This window comes from Podarcis tiliguerta, assembly GCF_965153285.1.
Source record: "Podarcis tiliguerta genome assembly, chromosome: 8".
In the NCBI taxonomy this organism is placed as follows: Eukaryota; Metazoa; Chordata; class Lepidosauria; order Squamata; family Lacertidae; genus Podarcis; species Podarcis tiliguerta.
Window position 1 is genome coordinate 61,656,096 of NC_139541.1, and position 16,728 is coordinate 61,672,823.

At 44.1% G+C, this 16,728-nt stretch overlaps 1 protein-coding gene and 1 long non-coding RNA gene across 4 annotated transcripts in view; one reads left to right on the forward strand and one right to left on the reverse strand.

Annotated features, from left to right (window-relative positions):
* The window catches only part of UBXN11 (UBX domain protein 11), a 26,717-nt gene extending 20,851 nt beyond the window's left edge, over window positions 1-5,866 (reverse strand). Inside the window, exons 1-4 of one of the 2 annotated variants that reach the window (XM_083455546.1) lie at window positions 5,781-5,866; window positions 3,648-3,741; window positions 3,212-3,249; window positions 2,343-2,447 (exon numbers count right to left, since the gene is read on the reverse strand). In XM_083455546.1, the coding sequence (XP_083311672.1) occupies window positions 2,343-2,447; window positions 3,212-3,249; window positions 3,648-3,712 (208 nt within the window). In that variant the 5' untranslated portion in view covers window positions 3,713-3,741; window positions 5,781-5,866. Of the gene's footprint in view, window positions 1-2,342; window positions 2,448-3,211; window positions 3,250-3,647; window positions 3,742-5,554 lie in introns of both variants that reach the window. The other variant, XM_083455547.1, reaches the window with a different exon arrangement.
* Window positions 5,867-5,897: 31 nt separating this feature from the next.
* Window positions 5,898-16,450, forward strand: LOC310684826. Of its 2 annotated transcripts, none has more exons than XR_014514833.1 (3): window positions 5,898-5,912; window positions 10,506-11,337; window positions 15,438-16,450. It is a non-coding gene; the product is annotated as an uncharacterized lncRNA (long non-coding RNA). The 2 variants fall into 2 exon arrangements; XR_014514834.1 differs by lacking the exon at window positions 5,898-5,912 and adding an exon at window positions 6,292-6,306 and having other exon boundaries at window positions 11,185-11,337.
* Window positions 16,451-16,728: the final 278 nt, after the last annotated feature.

Consider the following 16,728-nt stretch of genomic DNA (forward strand, 5'->3'; position numbering starts at 1 on the left):
GGTTAGCAGAGTCTGTAACTTGAAGCGTATGTAACCTGAAGCATATGTAACCCGAGGTACCACTGTATGCCTTGATTCTTAAGGAATGAAGAGAAAGCACAGAATGTACAGGTATTTGACCTAGAATTCAGTTTCCTGAGAGTCTCAGCTTTTGTTTTTTGTTTTTTTAAGTTTCTAGACCTTGTGGTTGCAAAGATATGGTTGAAAGTGTAGAGGTGAGCAAGGCATGTTGAAGTGAGAGGTGGTTAGATAATAATTCTGGTGGCTGGAGATGAAGACCTAGTGCCCTGAAAAGCTCCTTGCCAATCCCTGTGACAAGCAAAACCAGAATAAAAACATGCAACTTTGTTTTTAAAAGTGCAGGAAAAATATGCAAAATAAAGTAAGTTATGCAAAAGTTCTGTTTCCATAACTTATACAGGGTACAGAATTTCATTTGTCTTGACACAGATCCTGCATTGCCCAGCTGTACAATCTTAATTCTTTTGAAAACCCCTATTTATTTATTTATTTATTTATTTATTTATTTATTTATCTATCCCCCATCTACAGAGAAAATCTTGTTTACTCCTGGCTTTTCAACTTAAGTAAGAGATGTGCAGGCTGGCTGTTCCACTGCTGACTCAGGCATCAGTCCCCGTCCCCCCCCCCCATCCTTCTGGTGGGCTGCGTGGTTTCTTTATTTTTAAATGTGCTGCATGAACATTTGGGTTTCTATCTGTTCATTAGTCACCTAATTAACTAAAAATAAAAGGAAACGTTTTTCAGGGCCTGGTTAAGAAAAGAAGCAGAAATTGTGCGCAGAATTTGGTGTACAGAGAAAACTCTGAACATGTGGCTTCACTGGCATGTGGCAAAGTGTGTTGATGCTGGCAAAGAAGAGCGTTGCTTATTCGACAGACATGTGTGAGGTCCCAGAATTTGATTCTCCTTAAAGGACCTAAATCCTTTAATCTCAGAGGCAACGTTAGTGTGGGTCACTTGGCTTAGCGTGGGAGCAAAAACATCTTCATCAGCAATGCTGTCCATACTCTATGCAAATCAATTCCATTTTTAGATCAAGGGTAGAGAACCTGAGGCCCAAGGGTTAAATGGCCCTTGAGACTCTCTCTGAACCACACCTCTCAGCAGCCCTACTCTCCTTGAATGTTTTTGTCCAGCTGGAATGTGCCCTTCAACTCTGATGAGGCCTGAATGGAGGCTACAGAGAGGTGTGTGTAGAAACTAGCCTGCTGTATAAAGGGAAACTTTGTGTTCATTGCTTTCCCCTTTTTTGTCTCTGTTCCCAGCCACCACTGACATGTGGCCCCTGGAAGGCTGCTAAGACAGGAATGTGGCCCTCAGGCTGAGAAAGGTTCCCCATCTCTGTTCTAAATAAAGGGAACCCACCTGTTACAATCAAACTACATCACACAAATCAATGTCATTTGTGCTGAGATTTTGCATACACTTTCTCAGTATGCATGGTTCTTTCTAAACTTAGGCTACAGGCAGACAATGGGTTTTAAGAGAACTGAAAACGGGTAGGAGGGAGGTTTTGCTTCCTACAACATGTACTTATCTTTGTTTTGCCCCACTGTTGCCTCCGGTCAAAATCAAGTTCTGCAGGTTTTTAAAAAATACTAAAATAAACTCCTGTAGAACCCGTGTGACTTCACAAAACGAACAACAAGGCTTTCAACTTTGAAAAGAAAAACACTGGATCTTGTCAGATTTAATGCTAAACAATGTAGGGTGAGATTAAAGCTTCTGCTTTTAATTTCAAACTTACCAGAGTTCCCCATTATGTACAAACTGCAAAACTATTATTAGTTTGGGATGGGGAACCTGTGGCTTTCCAGAACTTGCTGGATTCCAACTCCCATCAGTCCCAGCCACCATGGCAAAAGATGATGAGACCTATAGTGCAGAAACGTCTGGAGGGTCACAGGTTATCCATCCCTAGTTTAAATTATGGTTAGTTTGGAGAAGCCAGGTTTAAAGCATGGTTTATTATCCCAGCACGTTTACTAACAAGAGTTCTCTGAGTTTGGACATTTTCAAATGTATTTCCACTATCCTTAGTGCTATAAGTAATAGAGACTCAAAGCTGAGGTTGTCATGAGTTCAAATTCTGTCCCAGTTACCCAGTGTGATTTATATATGAGGAACCACAAAAGACAAACAGCCCTTGTAATGAGAACATAGAGCACACAATGTCTGAGTTAGCTACGGAAACAGAAAAACAGGAAATAGTGGAAAGTGCTGCGGCCTTTACCATCCCAGACCTTGAATTTGCATGGCTAATATTAGCCCTTGGCATTACCCAAAACCAATCTCATCTCCAACCCTTCCACTCATACCCAATGTCGTTGGTTTTTCTGCAGTTCCATCTGAGCATGAAGGCCTGCTAATTGGAATCTGAGCTCTGGGCCCCAGGATTTCATCCATCATTGCTGCTTCATCCTCTGTGAACAAAAATGATCAAATCATTATGGGGAGCACAAAAAGGACTTCCTCTGCTGTGTGGGTGGGTGCACGCATGTGTATGTGTGTGTAAGCAGAAATGTCTTTGCCTTGAGGAGACAAAGTAGCTAGACTTGCCAACTGTACCAATTTCCATTGAAAAGGCTAATTGACAAGAAGTAAAGTAAGCTGTAAAAAAAAAAAAAGTGAGCCAAACTCTAGATCAACATAAGCTGGTGGACTTCCAATGTAAGATCCTTCATCAAGATCCTGTCAAGACTAACTACATCTTCTACTTCCCCTGAGGAACCTATCCAGAGCTCTCTAGAGTTATTCCACTTTAATTAGTAGCACCCAGAAACTGCAGCTTACTAGATTTTTTTCAGGATTAGTAAAAATGCTCATATATCACTAATGATATATTTAAAACATAGACATTTTTTTAAACTGCTGGGGGTGAGGGGGAGGCCCTGAGCCTCATTAGTTACCACAGCCAAATGAGGCAAGGATTGTAAAGACAACAGGCACCCCCATCTCACAAACAGCCAGTTGACTGGAGCACAGTTGAATTTCCAACTCTGCCATTGACTCTTGGGTAGCCTTAGGTTTCATACACTCTCAGCCTAATTCTTTGCCAATAAAGGGGAAAGAGTAATCCACAGGTTTATGTAGGAACTGATGAGAAATTAGAAAGATCATACCCTGCTATATACATAATTATTTGGAACAGGGTAAACAAAGCAATGACAAGGATCTTACCACTCACCATTCTGAATGCTCTCTTTGAAAGGTGCTGTCCTTTTTCTGAAATCCAGAAGAAATCAGGAGTTGTCACTCATAAAACAGGCAAGAAATCAATGATTATCCATGTAAATGTATACTTCAAACATAACTGATGAAGAACATGCTTGCAATTTTACACTACAGTTGGGACGTCATGCCACAGCTCTTTGGCTTTCTGATATGAGCACACATAATGAAAAGAGTGACTTCAAGAATGTGATGTGAGTAGAGGCCATAAAGCCCCTAGATAACTACACTGTAAACACATAGACCGTTCCTAGTTTCAAATTCTGGTGTGAGGTACATACAATGCTAGAATGAACCTGAAAGCTGGATTCTCTGTTATAAAACTAACAGGCCCTGGTTTTCTCTGTGGCTCCTACATGTCCAGGTGGTTGTATGAATGAACCCTCACTTACCCTGGTGTCTGCAACTGGAGTGGCATCCTGCGAATCTTCCCCAGAGAGGAAAGAGGAGACGTCATGGTTTACCATGAATTTACAGTTTTAAATTCTAAGGAGGAGGGGAGGGAGAGAGATAGAAATGCATTACAATTTGTGGCATACATATGCAACTCAGAATTGCCTATGTGGCTTATCTATATGATGCACACATCTCTGCACATTGCTAATTTTTGAAGATGTGATACACTCCTACAGCATCTCTAAACTCAAAGTCCAAACACACTGGATGCAGTGAGGGGTCAACCTAGGCTGACTCTCTATCCATTCACATGACTGACTTGACAATTGCAAGACCAGCTCAAGGACTGTCTAAACTACAAAATTACCATCTTTTGCCACAGAAACTTTTCGCACTCCTGACTGTAAGATTTAGTACCAAACTGAGATACTATCTAGATAGCTACCATCTGAATCTGCCTGACAGCCCACAGAGCACTCAAGTCAGCTACAAAAATGGCTGCATCTGTTTCTATCTCATGTTTTTGTGAGCACAAAATGAGAATTTTTTTAGATGTACTCCAGCCTGAGCTCCTTGAGGAAAGGGCCGTGCACCAATGTGCCAAAATAATGGAGGGGCAGCACTGGAAAAATATCTGGGGAGAAAGCACCAAATATTATGTGGCCGGATGCAAAGGAACACAGAGCGTAACATTTTGTGGACTTGGGGTCATTTTGTTAGGTGCATGAAGTGTTATCCACAGGTGGCATATCATACCATACACACAGATACAGGGCAGTGGAGAGGAGGAGGTATTATACAGTAAAGCCAGACCTGCAATGTAAGTGGTAGATCATTAGAAAAGGAATCACAAAGAAAACTGTAAGGGTATTGCAGAGTAGAAAAAGCTGTACAAAAGGACAGCTAAAATGATCAAAGGAGGGGAGAAACTCCCCTATGAGGGAAGGTTACAATGTTTGGTGCTTTTTAGTTAAGAAAAAGGGTGATATGGTAGAAATAGATAAAATTATGCATGGTGTGAAGAACGTGGATAGAGGTTTTCTCCCTCTCTAGTAATACGAGAATCAGGGGTTTCTCAATGAAGTTAAATTCTAGAAGACAAAAAGGAAGTACTTCTTTACACAGCACATAGTTAAAGTTGTACCTGTGGAATTCATTCCCACAGTTGGCTGCCAACTTGGATGACTTTAAAAGGGTATCAGACAAACTCATGGAGGATGAGACTATCAGTGGCTACTAATCATGATGGCTATATAGCACCTCCAGTATTAAGAGGTGGTGTGCCTCTAAATCCCAGTTTCTGGGAAACTGGGAATCTAAGTTGGCAAGTGCTGTTGCACTAATGTCCGGCTTTGTAAAGACATCCTGTGTGAGCAGAAAGCTGGACTAGATGGGCTGTTAGTCTCACCCAGAGGAACTCTTCTTATGCTTATCTGTGGGTCTGCAGAGTGCAAAAATATACAAGAACAGTGCCCCATTCATATCTGCCCACTGAGAAAGATTGCATTTGATGAAGAAGGCTGAGGGAAGCCCATGAAAGCTTGTGACATATGAATCTTCCACAGCAAAACCCTGTTCATTCAGCAGTATAGCCTACTGATTTCAATGGGACTTGGATCCTAAGGCTGGGGCCGATGGCAGGTGAAGCCCAAGGACATTGGGAGCACCACAAGTTCCCCGCTTCATGCACATGGGATTACAGTTTCATAGCACAAACCAATATACAGTATATGTTTACTCAGCAGTAAGCCTCACTCTTACTCCCTAGTAAGGAGGATTGGGGTGGCAGCCAAAGGATTGCATACTTACCAGAGAAGAAAACCTCATTAAATTTAAGTGGGGCAAGGATGTTGAGCAAGCATGTACACAGGATTGTGGGGGCTGCTATTCTTTACCCACTTACCTAGAAGAAATTCCTACTGAATCCCGTGGGGCTTACTTCTGAGTAAAATACGTGGGCTGGCATAATTTGTCTTTAAAGTGCCACGAAGGTTTGCATTGTTTTTGCTGCAAGAGACTTAACGCGGGTTCCTGGGTGAATTAGGTAGGAGCCGCGCCTGTGAGGATGAAAAGCAGCCTCCCGACCCGTTTTAACAGTTTGCCTGATCTTCACAGTTTAAGGAACTCACCCGCCCATCTTGAGGCTTCAGGCCGGCGGCGCCATCTTGTTTACATTCGGTTGCCTAGGTAACGACTCCAAGCCAGAGCCTGGAGGGAGAGCCAGGAGACTACAATTCCCAGGATTCAGCGCTCCTGGACCAGTTCTTTCTTTCTTTCTTTCTTTCTTTCTTTCTTTCTTTCTTTCTTTCTTTCTTTCTTTGCCCTTCAAATTGGCGGCGCAATGATATATGTATGTTTACTCAGAAATATGGCCCCCCTTGTGTTCGGTGGGGTTTACTTCCGGGCAAGTGAGCATAGGATTTCAGGCTGCATAAAAGTAGGGCAGACAGCAACATGTTCAGGTCCTCAGGAAGTTCCCCTGTGAGGGAAGCTTGTGGCGTTGGGGGCTTTTTAGTTTAGAGAAAAGGCGAGTAAGAGGGGACAGGAGAGAGGTGTCATGGCATGGAGAAAGTGGCTACAGAAAAGTTGTTCTACTTCTCTCAGAACATTATAACTTGTGGCCAAGGAAGAGGAATGTTGGAAGATTGCAGACAGGTGAAAGAAAGTACATATTCTTACAGCACATAGCTAAACCATGGCATTCCCAGATTTCAAAAAATGAAAATTTGGACAGAAAAGTTATTGAGGTTTTGTTGTTGTTTTGCAAAGTTGCTGGGTTTTTGGACGTTTTTGAGCCATTTCTGAGGGAAATCGGCAAAAATGACACTGCCGACATGGGCTGTCATACATCTGGATTTTCCCGGGCAATTCTTTAACCAATTCCCTCCCAGACACTGCTTGCAATTGCAGTATTCCGGATATGTCCAGGAAATTCCAGATGTATGGCAACCCTACTTCCACAGGAGGCAATGATGGCCCGTAATTTGGATAGCTTCAAAGGTGGCTTAGACAAATTCATGGAGGTAACAGCTACCAGTGGCTACTAGATATGCTATGTTTGGAGGCTGTATGCTTCTGAATACCAATGGCTGGAAACAGCAGGAGGGGTGCATGTCCTTGTGCCTAGGCCCTGCTTGTGGGATTCCCACTGGCATCTGGTTGGCCACCGTGAGAACAGGATGCTGGACTAGATGGGCCAATTGGTGTGATCCAACTGGCTTTTCTTATGATTCCAGCAGCCATGCCCTATTTCAGGATGGTCCATTTCTACCACTACATTTCCCCAATTTGCTTCCCACACGCACACCCACTTCTAAAGGGCTTCCCTCCTTATTTATTTTACTTCTGCAAACTTTGGGGTTCCCTAAAGCTTGCTGATACTTCCCTCTTTTGCATGCGGATGGTGTCATTTTGACTACATTTGCAATGGCACTCACAACTTGAATGTTGAAAATATAGAGACTTCTATGCACACAGTCCCTCCAGCATTATTCAGACAAAAAGTAGGGCCAGTTTGATGTTTGTTATGTAGACATTTCTCTTGTGTAAGAATGTGTCATAAAAATACTTTAAGGAGTGTCTCATCCCAGACTAGCTTGCCCGCATGTTAAGATAATTAGTTCTATGCAAGGTTGTGTGTTATATTTAATAACAACTACTGGATTACCTTTGCAAGTACATGAAAAAATTCTGCCAGACCAGGGGGAAAATTGCTATAAAAATGAATAGTCTAATGAAACTGGTAAGATATCAAAGGCCTACTAAAGACTATAGTAAAATTGTAGCATACTGAGAAGCAATAATCTTTGAGCGGGGGGGGGGGGAATTCCCCCTATGCATTTGGACACGTCTTAAGATATCATAACCAAATTTTGCACAATGGTTCTGGAGATCAAAGAGCATGTTTTCAATTATATCTGGATACAGCTGGGCACCATTTTGAATCAAGGTGGCGTACTGAGATGGCATACTGAATCTTTCAAAACTGCAGACTTTAACCACCATTTTCAAACCTGCACAGATTTTTTTGGTTTCTTACAATTCTCAAGCAGCATTGGCTGCTATTAACCTATATTAAGAACTTTAATGGAGTGGATATTTGTAAATTTAAATTGCACTAAAAACATATTAAAAATAAACTCATCTGCCACCACCCTGTGCCAAATTGCATCTTCATCAGAACTGAGCTGTTTCAATATATTTGTCTGTCAGCAGCAAAGATCCATTTATAGAGTGTCATCCCCAAGCCGGGTTGCCTAGCACTGACTCTGTTGTCTTTTGAGTGCTACCAGGAATGAGGAACATTTGAGGGCCACCACTTCCTCATCACTGAAATGGATAATGCAACTCTGAGCTCCATATCTAATCCTGTCCAAAACGAATGACATTAAGATGCTCCTCCTTCCTAATACCCCTGCATCATGTGTACTAACAGCAAGCTCAATCATCTTGAGTGTTGTTCCATATGTAGCCGAAGGCAGTGCTAAGTAGGCTGAAGCCTAGGGCCTCTAAATCTATGAGGCTTCCCCTCTCCCAAAATTGCAAACCCAAGACTTCATGTGAAGGCAGGGCAAGTCGGACCCAGCAACTATGAGACTCAGAGCCAGCCAGTGGGGCCCAATATGAAACTCTGGGGCCCAACTTGAAATATTTTTGTGGGGCCCTAGTTCACAGCCAAAGTCTGCAGAATCTTAGAGATATAAATCCTTGTGCTAGGTCATTTTCAAAACGTCAGCAAAGCCCTTCAGAAATCAGATCTGTAACTGAGTTCTTGTGCAAGTTTGTACAGTTCACTTCTGGATTTTTTAAGGAAAATTAGAGAATATTTTGATGAGCTTGAGAAGCAAGCAAAAGCCACCTTGCCAAATGTTAACTACAAAACAAGGAGACAGTGAGGAAATGGCAAAGAAATGACAGAAATGCACCTGATGCCTTAGATGCACTTTCTTCAAGAGATAAGTTTAAGATAAATCCTTTATTTCTATATTAGATGCACTTGAAGCCAATTTAAAAAGAAGTACTGTGTACAGTGATATTGCACAATTGTTCTTCCGTCCTTGCTATTCTGATAGCAGCTAAGCAAGAAATTCAGCAGGGTGTTGAACTGTTGATGAAAGCATACCCAGAAGATGAAACTTATTGATGAACTTTTGCACTTTCACCCATATGTGAGACAAAGCCATAGGCTTACAGCAGAGCACTCTCTGTCTCATACAGACCTTTATGAAATTCAGATGGCCGTTCTTAACGTGGAAGCAATTTTGTGGCTATTTCTTAGCTTAATGGTCACTAACTGCTCGGGAGAGAGGAGTTTTTCAAGACTCAGAAGAATTAAAAATAAATTAAGGGCCACAATGTCTCAAGAGGTTGTCCACACTGAGCATTCTGTACATTGAAAGTGACAAACTTAAACAAATTTTGATGAAGTTTTCTGATGTCCTTTAGAGGAGAAATTGTGAGTTGCAGAATTTTAAATACCCATCATCATCCTTGGCTTCACTCAGTTTTGTTTATAGCACTCTTCCATTTTCTTCTAGTCGTGAGGGTGGGGGATTGGGAGGGGCCTCACGAGTAGCCTAGGGCTTCTCTTCATCTAAAAATGGCCCTGGCCAAAGGGTTGGATTCAGTTAACTTGGTGCACTAGCAGGAGTCCAGTGGCGTAGCGTGGGGGGTGCAGGGGGGGCCAGTCGCACCGGGCGCAACATCTGGGGGGGCGCGCTTGCACTCGCAGCTCTCTGCCCCTACCTGGCTCACTCACTCTCTCTCACTGCAGTGCTGGCTGTGCGAATCCGATCCGAGCCCACTGTGGAGGGGAGGGTGCCAGGCGTGCGGTGCGGTGCGGAGAGAGAGCAAGGGACTATCTGGGGGAGGGACAGTGCAGCTGGGGGGGGGGGCGCAAATTACTTGCCTTGCCCCGGGTTAGGGGGCGCAAATTACTTGCCTTGCCCCGGGTGCTGACAACCCACGCTACGCCACTGCAGGAGTCAGCCAATAACTCCTGCTAGCACAACAGGCCTTTCCTACCTCCCTTTTCCCCTGTGCTCCTCCAGTTCCACCAGATACACTCTAGAAGATTGGGAGAACTTCCAGAACAGCTCACAGGGCAAGATTGTTCCATCTAGCAAGCTTGGGGAACCCCCGAGCTTTTGCACACATGCAGCAGTCTGGGTGGGGGAAACCCTAATGCTGAGCACGGGGAGCGTTTGCACAGCACACCTACACACTGCAACCAACACACTAACGTGTCATGACACAGTTTGGAAAGCTCTGCCCTAAGGATAGGCAACTAAAAATAGCCCGAAGAGGAATGAGCATGCTCAGTGAGTGGCCAGGGAATGCCGACTTACTGCTGAGTGGAAGGGGCAGAGGGAGCGCAGAACAGAACAGAACAGAAAACTTGGGGAGGGGGGTGGAATGGAATATCCTGGAAGAGGATGCAACTGGTTGGAACACTGAACATAGTAGCGAATGGCATAGTGGGCCAGTGACGCGTGCCTGACTTCCCTGCAGGTGCATTACTGTTGCTTACAGGGAAGGAGAGAAGTGAAGCAGTTGGGAAGGTAGAGCGAGTTCACTAGGAGGACCACCTAAATGGCTCTGCTGGTGTGTTTGCACTGCACTGACTTCTCCACTTCCTTGCTCCCCAACCCCCAGTGAGCAGCAGCGACTGACTCATCAGGAGGTAAAGTAAGATATCTCAGCCCCACCATGCCACCCGCTGCTCCCTGAAGAGGAGCACTCCACACTGCAGTATCTTGTTGCAAACACCACTTCTGATCACTCCTTGCATTATTGCCACAACAAACGTGGGTCAAAAAGCTAAACTGGAACATTTGTGGTGTAAACTGTTACAGGATTGCAACATGGAGTTTCGGGACATGTGCTGATTGGAAAAGAAGCAGTATGGCCACCCAGAAATTTTTGCAAGCAGAACAAGAATTGAAAGCAGAATTGTGTATAACCATCCTGATACCACAACAAACCCAATAGAAAAGGGAGCATTCAGACACCTACACAACAATCTTGCTAAATAAAACACGATGTAGTTACCAGTATATATGTTGGCTGATGGCAAAGTACAATTGTACTTGTAGACTTTGTACAAAACAAGAAGCATGATGGCAAAGCTCAGAACTTAAGTGCTATAGATATGAGACAAAAACCCCAGAATTAGCAGCAGTACATAGAGCTCTCTGAAGAGAGAGTTGTTGTTGAACAGCTGGAGCTGTTCCACTAGGACAGGCTACAAATAAAACTAAAATCTACTATCAAAGGAGCCCTCTTGCGCATCAGAGACTTTTTTATCCATTTGCTGGAATTCAGAGCACCGAGTTGCTGCTATTATATTCCATTTAGGTTAGTAGAATTCTAGTGTCTTACAGGAAGTTTTGGAGGCCCCCCCGTAAATCTATTATAAAGAACACACACAAACGCACACACACATCACCAGCTAATGTTAGAGGGGCATGTAGGAAGCAGCAAGCAGAGGAGTTTGTGATTGGTGGACTCCTCCTGCCTCTTTTCCATCTACAGTGTGAAACCTCTTGAGTGTCTTATCTCAGAGAAGGCAGCTCCCCTTGCAAAAAGTTCCACCCATCAGAGCTCTGAGACAGCTTCACCATGAAGGCCATCCTGATCATTGGTATTGTGCTACTGATGAATCTGACTCTGGCTGTTGCCACTGAGGTAAGGAGTGGTCTTATTGGATGTGACAATTGAAATGAGAATCTTCAGTTGCTTCAAAACCCTGATTTCGGGTACTGAAAGAAGGCTGTGTTTATGTAGTGGCTGCAGTTTGGGGGAGTGGAGGCGGCATTCATACATAGGAATTGAACATATTTAATACCACCTGTTTCTGAAGTGTAAAGCCCAATCCTGTGCATATTTCCTTGGATGTATGTCCTGCACGGAGTTCAAAAGTGCTTACTCCTGTCCCAAGTGAGTTCACATGGGGAATGCAGACTGAGTCGTACATTGGATGTAGGAGGCAATTCTAGAGTAGGACCATGGATATAAAGCTTGGAATTTTTATTTTGCAAAGGCATGCTCCAGCCAGTATTAAGTACCCTTAGACTCTGCTGGTTTCTGTAGATCGAACTCTGCCAATTTTGGTTTCTCTCAGTTGTTCATTTTCCCAAGCTTAACTTCAGTTCTCCACATTTACAATTAAAAAAGAAGTTAATGCAAGTTTGTTAGCATTTTAGTGCACATTTCTCCTAATATATTTTGCCTAACATACCCATTTTTGCAAAGCAATTTCCCCTAATATAATGCATTTTGGTGAGTTATTTTCAATAGTATACACATTTGTGTAAATGTTGTTACAGCATATGCATATTTGTATACACTACTTGACTGGAGAGCTGCATTGCAAAATACAGAGACGTGTGTATTTCAAGGGGTGGTTGTGTTTTTGTTTGTGTATTGTTATGGAAAGTGAAAATTAGATAGGTTTGACTCTAAATGTGAACTGATAGGGATAGAGGAGAAATTAAGTGGTTCAAAATGTCAGAAATTTGTAGTCCAATGTACAATGTAGTCCAAAGTCCCCCCACTTTTTTTGGAAGCGAGTCCTGTGTATTTGGTTGGGTTGGACTTTTAACACGGCACATACACATAAATGTGCAGGTCTCCTCACAAATAACCCCTGGTGAATTCAAAGGGAGATATGTTTCTTTGATCCTTACAAAAATATGTGTAAAGAAGAAGACATATCTGTGAAGATTACCATCTGACCAAGGGGAAGCTGTCCAACCCATCCCACATAGTCTACTTTTACACCTTTAACGAAAAGCTCATGTATAAAAATATGCCTGCAAAATGTTTCCATCTTTTGGGAGATAAAGCAGGTGGGGGACTTTGTGGCCCTTCAGAGATTTTCTAGATTACAAAACCCATCATCCCTGACCATTGGATATGCTGGTTGGGGATGATGGGAATTTGAGTCTATCAGCTCAAAGCATTATCAATCTGTTCTTAATGTCACAAGGACACTGGCCAGTTTAAAAATGTCCCGGACATTTTGCTGCTTTCTGCCCAGACACTGCTTCTCACCACAAGGTACATTCACAGGATTAAACAGCAGTTTTCCACTACTGCCCCTTGTGAGGGCTGTTAAAGCAAGCTGCTATTTATCTGACATTTTAAAAATCTAAACTGGAAAAGTCAATGCTTGTAAAACCCTTCAAACTCATCTCTTGTGGTTTATGGGTGATGACCAACTGAGGATTATAAACATGGGTGAGTACCAGATTGCTGCTTTAAAACCACAGCCATTCTGATAGATGCAATTTATCACACACAACACTTTTCTTCACTTAACTCACATAACCAACTTTCTCTAATTTCCTGCCTAGGAAGCTCCTTAAGAGATCAGAACTGGGTCATTGGCAACAAATGTTTGTTTATAGGTTTCCCCCCTGGAAATAATAAAAAAGGGTTAAGTGTGTGGGGAACGAGATGCAGGCTAGCTTTTTAAGGACAATCATGGTGCAAAACATGCATGCATGAAAATAGCAACAGATATCTCTAACAGCTATAACTGTTTAAAGTGGTATAAGAGCACTTTAAAAATATGGGGCGAATGTGGCCATTGTCCCCATGGAAGGCCTAGGTGCTCCTTGGCTTGCTTTCAGACAGACATGAACACTGTTTTATTTCAGCAAGCTTTTTATACACTGCCATCTTTGTTCCACACCTCTACTACTTTTTTCAGTCTTTAGAAAAAATATTGTTGTTTGTGAAGTGTCCTAAGAGTTGGTAGGAGATGCCTATTCCCCTCACAGAACTGCAGTTCCCTGAGGGGTTTAACAATCCCTCTTCCCAGGGAACTCTGGGAATTGTAGAGGGAACAACTCTCAGCACTTTTAACAAACCACAGTTCCTGTTCCAGTTCCAATTCTCTATGGAGGCGCAGATTACAGCTATAACAAAGGCGGCATTTTTTCATCTCCGCCAAGCTAAGCAGTTGGCTCCTTATCTCTCTTGCCCTGACCTAGCCACTGTGATCCATGCGACGGTCACCTCCAGACTGGATTATTGTAACTCGCTCTACGTGGGGCTGCCCTTGAGACTGACCCATAAACTCCAGCGGGTGCAGAATGCCGCAGCGAGACTCCTTATGGGGTCGTCGCTGCGAGATCACATTCATCCGGTACTATACCGGCTGCACTGGCTCCCGGTGGAGTACAGGATCAGGTTTAAGGTGCTGGTTTTAACCTTTAAAGCCCTATACGGCCTAGGACCCTCGTACCTACGGGACCGCCTCTCCTGGTATGCCCCACAGAGAAACCTACGGTCTGCAAATAAAAACATCCTGAAGGTCCCAGGCCTCAGAGAGGTTAGGCTGGCCTCAACTAGAGCCAGAGCTTTCTCGGCTGTGGCACCAATCTGGTGGAACGCTCTGTCACAAGAGACTAGGGCCCTGCGGGACTTGACATCTTTCCGCAGGGCCTGTAAGACAGAGCTGTTCCACCAGGCCTTTGGTCAGGGCGCAGCCTGACCCCCTCCTCTGGCAATCTGCACAGGGTCTTGCTTGCTGGTTGCCATCAATTTGTTTTTGATTGATTTTATGGTGAAAAGTTTTTAGAATGTTGGATTGTTTTGACTGTTGTTAGCCGCCCTGAGCCCAGCTTTGGCTGGGGAGGGCGGGGTATAAATAAAATTTATTATTATTATTATTATTATTATTAGGGGGAAACCATGACTGTTTTAAGTTGCATGCTGCAGCTTTAACTATATAGTGGAGCCCCACTGAGTCCAGTGGACTTTATTCCCAGGGTGTAACCAGTGCAGACTGGAGCTGATGTGAATTATAGTCCTGATCATCTGGAGGGCACCAGGTTGCAGAAGGCTGATGTACTAGCTAGATCTGATTTCCCTGGTATTTGGGGTGCGGTCTCCTTGCCACCGCTGCAGTTCTCAGAACGTTGCCTGGGTTTCCTTCTCTGCTAGAATAACAGGAAACAGGTTTCAGGTGCTGGCACTGACTTGAGCAGGGCCTGTCATTCTTTACTGCTTGCCTGCCAATCTCAAGGCCCAGAACATCAGCTGCTGGGGGCCGGCTGGGGAGAACATTCTACAAGGGTGTAAGAGTCTAACAACATCTGAAGGGCATCAGGTTCCCCATCCCCGATCTAAATAGACCCAATCTGGGAAGACCATTAGGCTGTATCCAAGTAAGTTTTGCGCAGAGTTTTCCCATTAAAAGTAATGTACCCTAACTTAGTCATGCTCAGTCATTTAAATAGGTTAGCATTGGAAACAACCCATTGGCCCAGATTCAGCGTTCTCTGACTGCCAGTGTAAGGGCTGTTGCACTAGCATAATGTCAAAAGCAAAGTTCAAAAGTTTGTGATCCCTTCAATGCGAGTAAACAGCACTTCCTCTATTTGGTCCAGAAAAGAACAAAAGCATGTCAAGATGCATGTGAATGCAGGGAGAGCAGTTTTCTCATGCAAGGCGGAAGAGAGCTTTGCTTGAAGGAAAGGGGTGTAGCTCCATAGTAGAGCAGCTGCTTTGCATGCAGAAGATCACAAGTTCAGTCCCCGGTATCTTCAGGTAGGGCTGGAAATGTCCCCTGCCTGAAACCCCAGAGAGCTGCTGCTAGGCTGTGTAGACCATACTGAGCAAGATGGATCATTGGGCCTGACTTGGTATAATGAGTCTTCCTATGTTGGTAAGGTATCAACTGTGTCAACTAACGTAACAAAGTACCCTGCAGACCTTCAGTTTTGTTGAGAACTTCTCTGACCCCATATCATATATTCTTCTCATTTGCTCTTCAGGACACAGCAGACGCTCCCAAAACCACGACTACTGCTTCTACACCACCTTCCAGAGCCATGTCCCTCAATGGCCCAGCTTGCTTTCTGCTACCACTCCTGATGGTTGTGATTCATCTCCTCCGAGTGTACTGAGCCTGGAGAGTCACTCCTATGAGGGTATTCCTTGGAGGGCAAATTCATCTCTTTTCTGCCTTCAGGGAAACCTTCCCTCCACCGATGATCCAGCCAGCATCTACGCTCCAGCTACAACCAACCCACAATTTTGGGCCATGTGGCAATATTCATGGTCCAAAGGCTTTTGGCTTCATCTTCACCACAATGGCTGCTTTATTTGCAGAATGAGAGGTAAACCAGAAGGACTTCTTGAACTTGATCCAGATGTGTGGGCTCATGCTCAGATGGTCTTCGCAGCAGGCGATGCATAGAGGTCTAGAATGCATCTTCACAAAGACATATCGGTTCCCTGAGATAGGCAACCCAAGTGTCACCTACTCATGTGCACTAATTAACAAGAGGCACAAATCCACTGGGATGTTTGCTCGGTCAGGCCCTCCAGGAAGAAACAGGAGCACAGCAAGGCTCCTGTTTATTTCTGTCAGGAGACTGTCCTGAGGCATTGTGGCTCAGATCTGCCTCCTAGTCTGCCACCCTCAAGTGCATCCTAAATCTGTGATCCAAGGTCCCAGAAGATGACCACCCACCTCTTGTTTCTATAAGCCTTTGAGTTAATGCCATGCTATCCTGTGTGAAGCATCCCACCCACCCACCCAACTTCAGGAATCATTTGAGGTCGCTTCCTGGTCTTCAGGAGGTCGCCTCTTGATTCGCAGCAAATTCAGGTGTGGAATGTCAACCCTTTGAAGTGGCAAACCTCAAGAAGTTGGCTGAAGATGGTCCAGGAAGATAAACAACGCAAGATAAAAAGCAGTGTTTGCAAATGTTCTGCCTTTGTTTTCTGTAATCCCCCACGCAGGGTGGGTCAATGAATGAAATAAAAGCTTCCTGGCTGGAAAGCCTGCCTTTGTTGTAGTCTAGACTGTTCCTGTGCAGGGCTGTAGCCAGCCAGCCATGTCCCATTATAGAATATCCCATTCCATTCCCTTTTCATGCTGGTTTTCCTCCCCATTCCTATCACCAAAAAAGCGGCAAGTCAGCACTTCTTGCTCACTGAGTGAGTATGCTCAGGCCTCACTGAGGTGTTTAAAGGTCTGCTCTCCACCCCACACTTTTAGCCACCCCCACTTGTGTGCTTTATAAAAACACTGCTTCTGCTCTCTGCCCAAGTATGTTT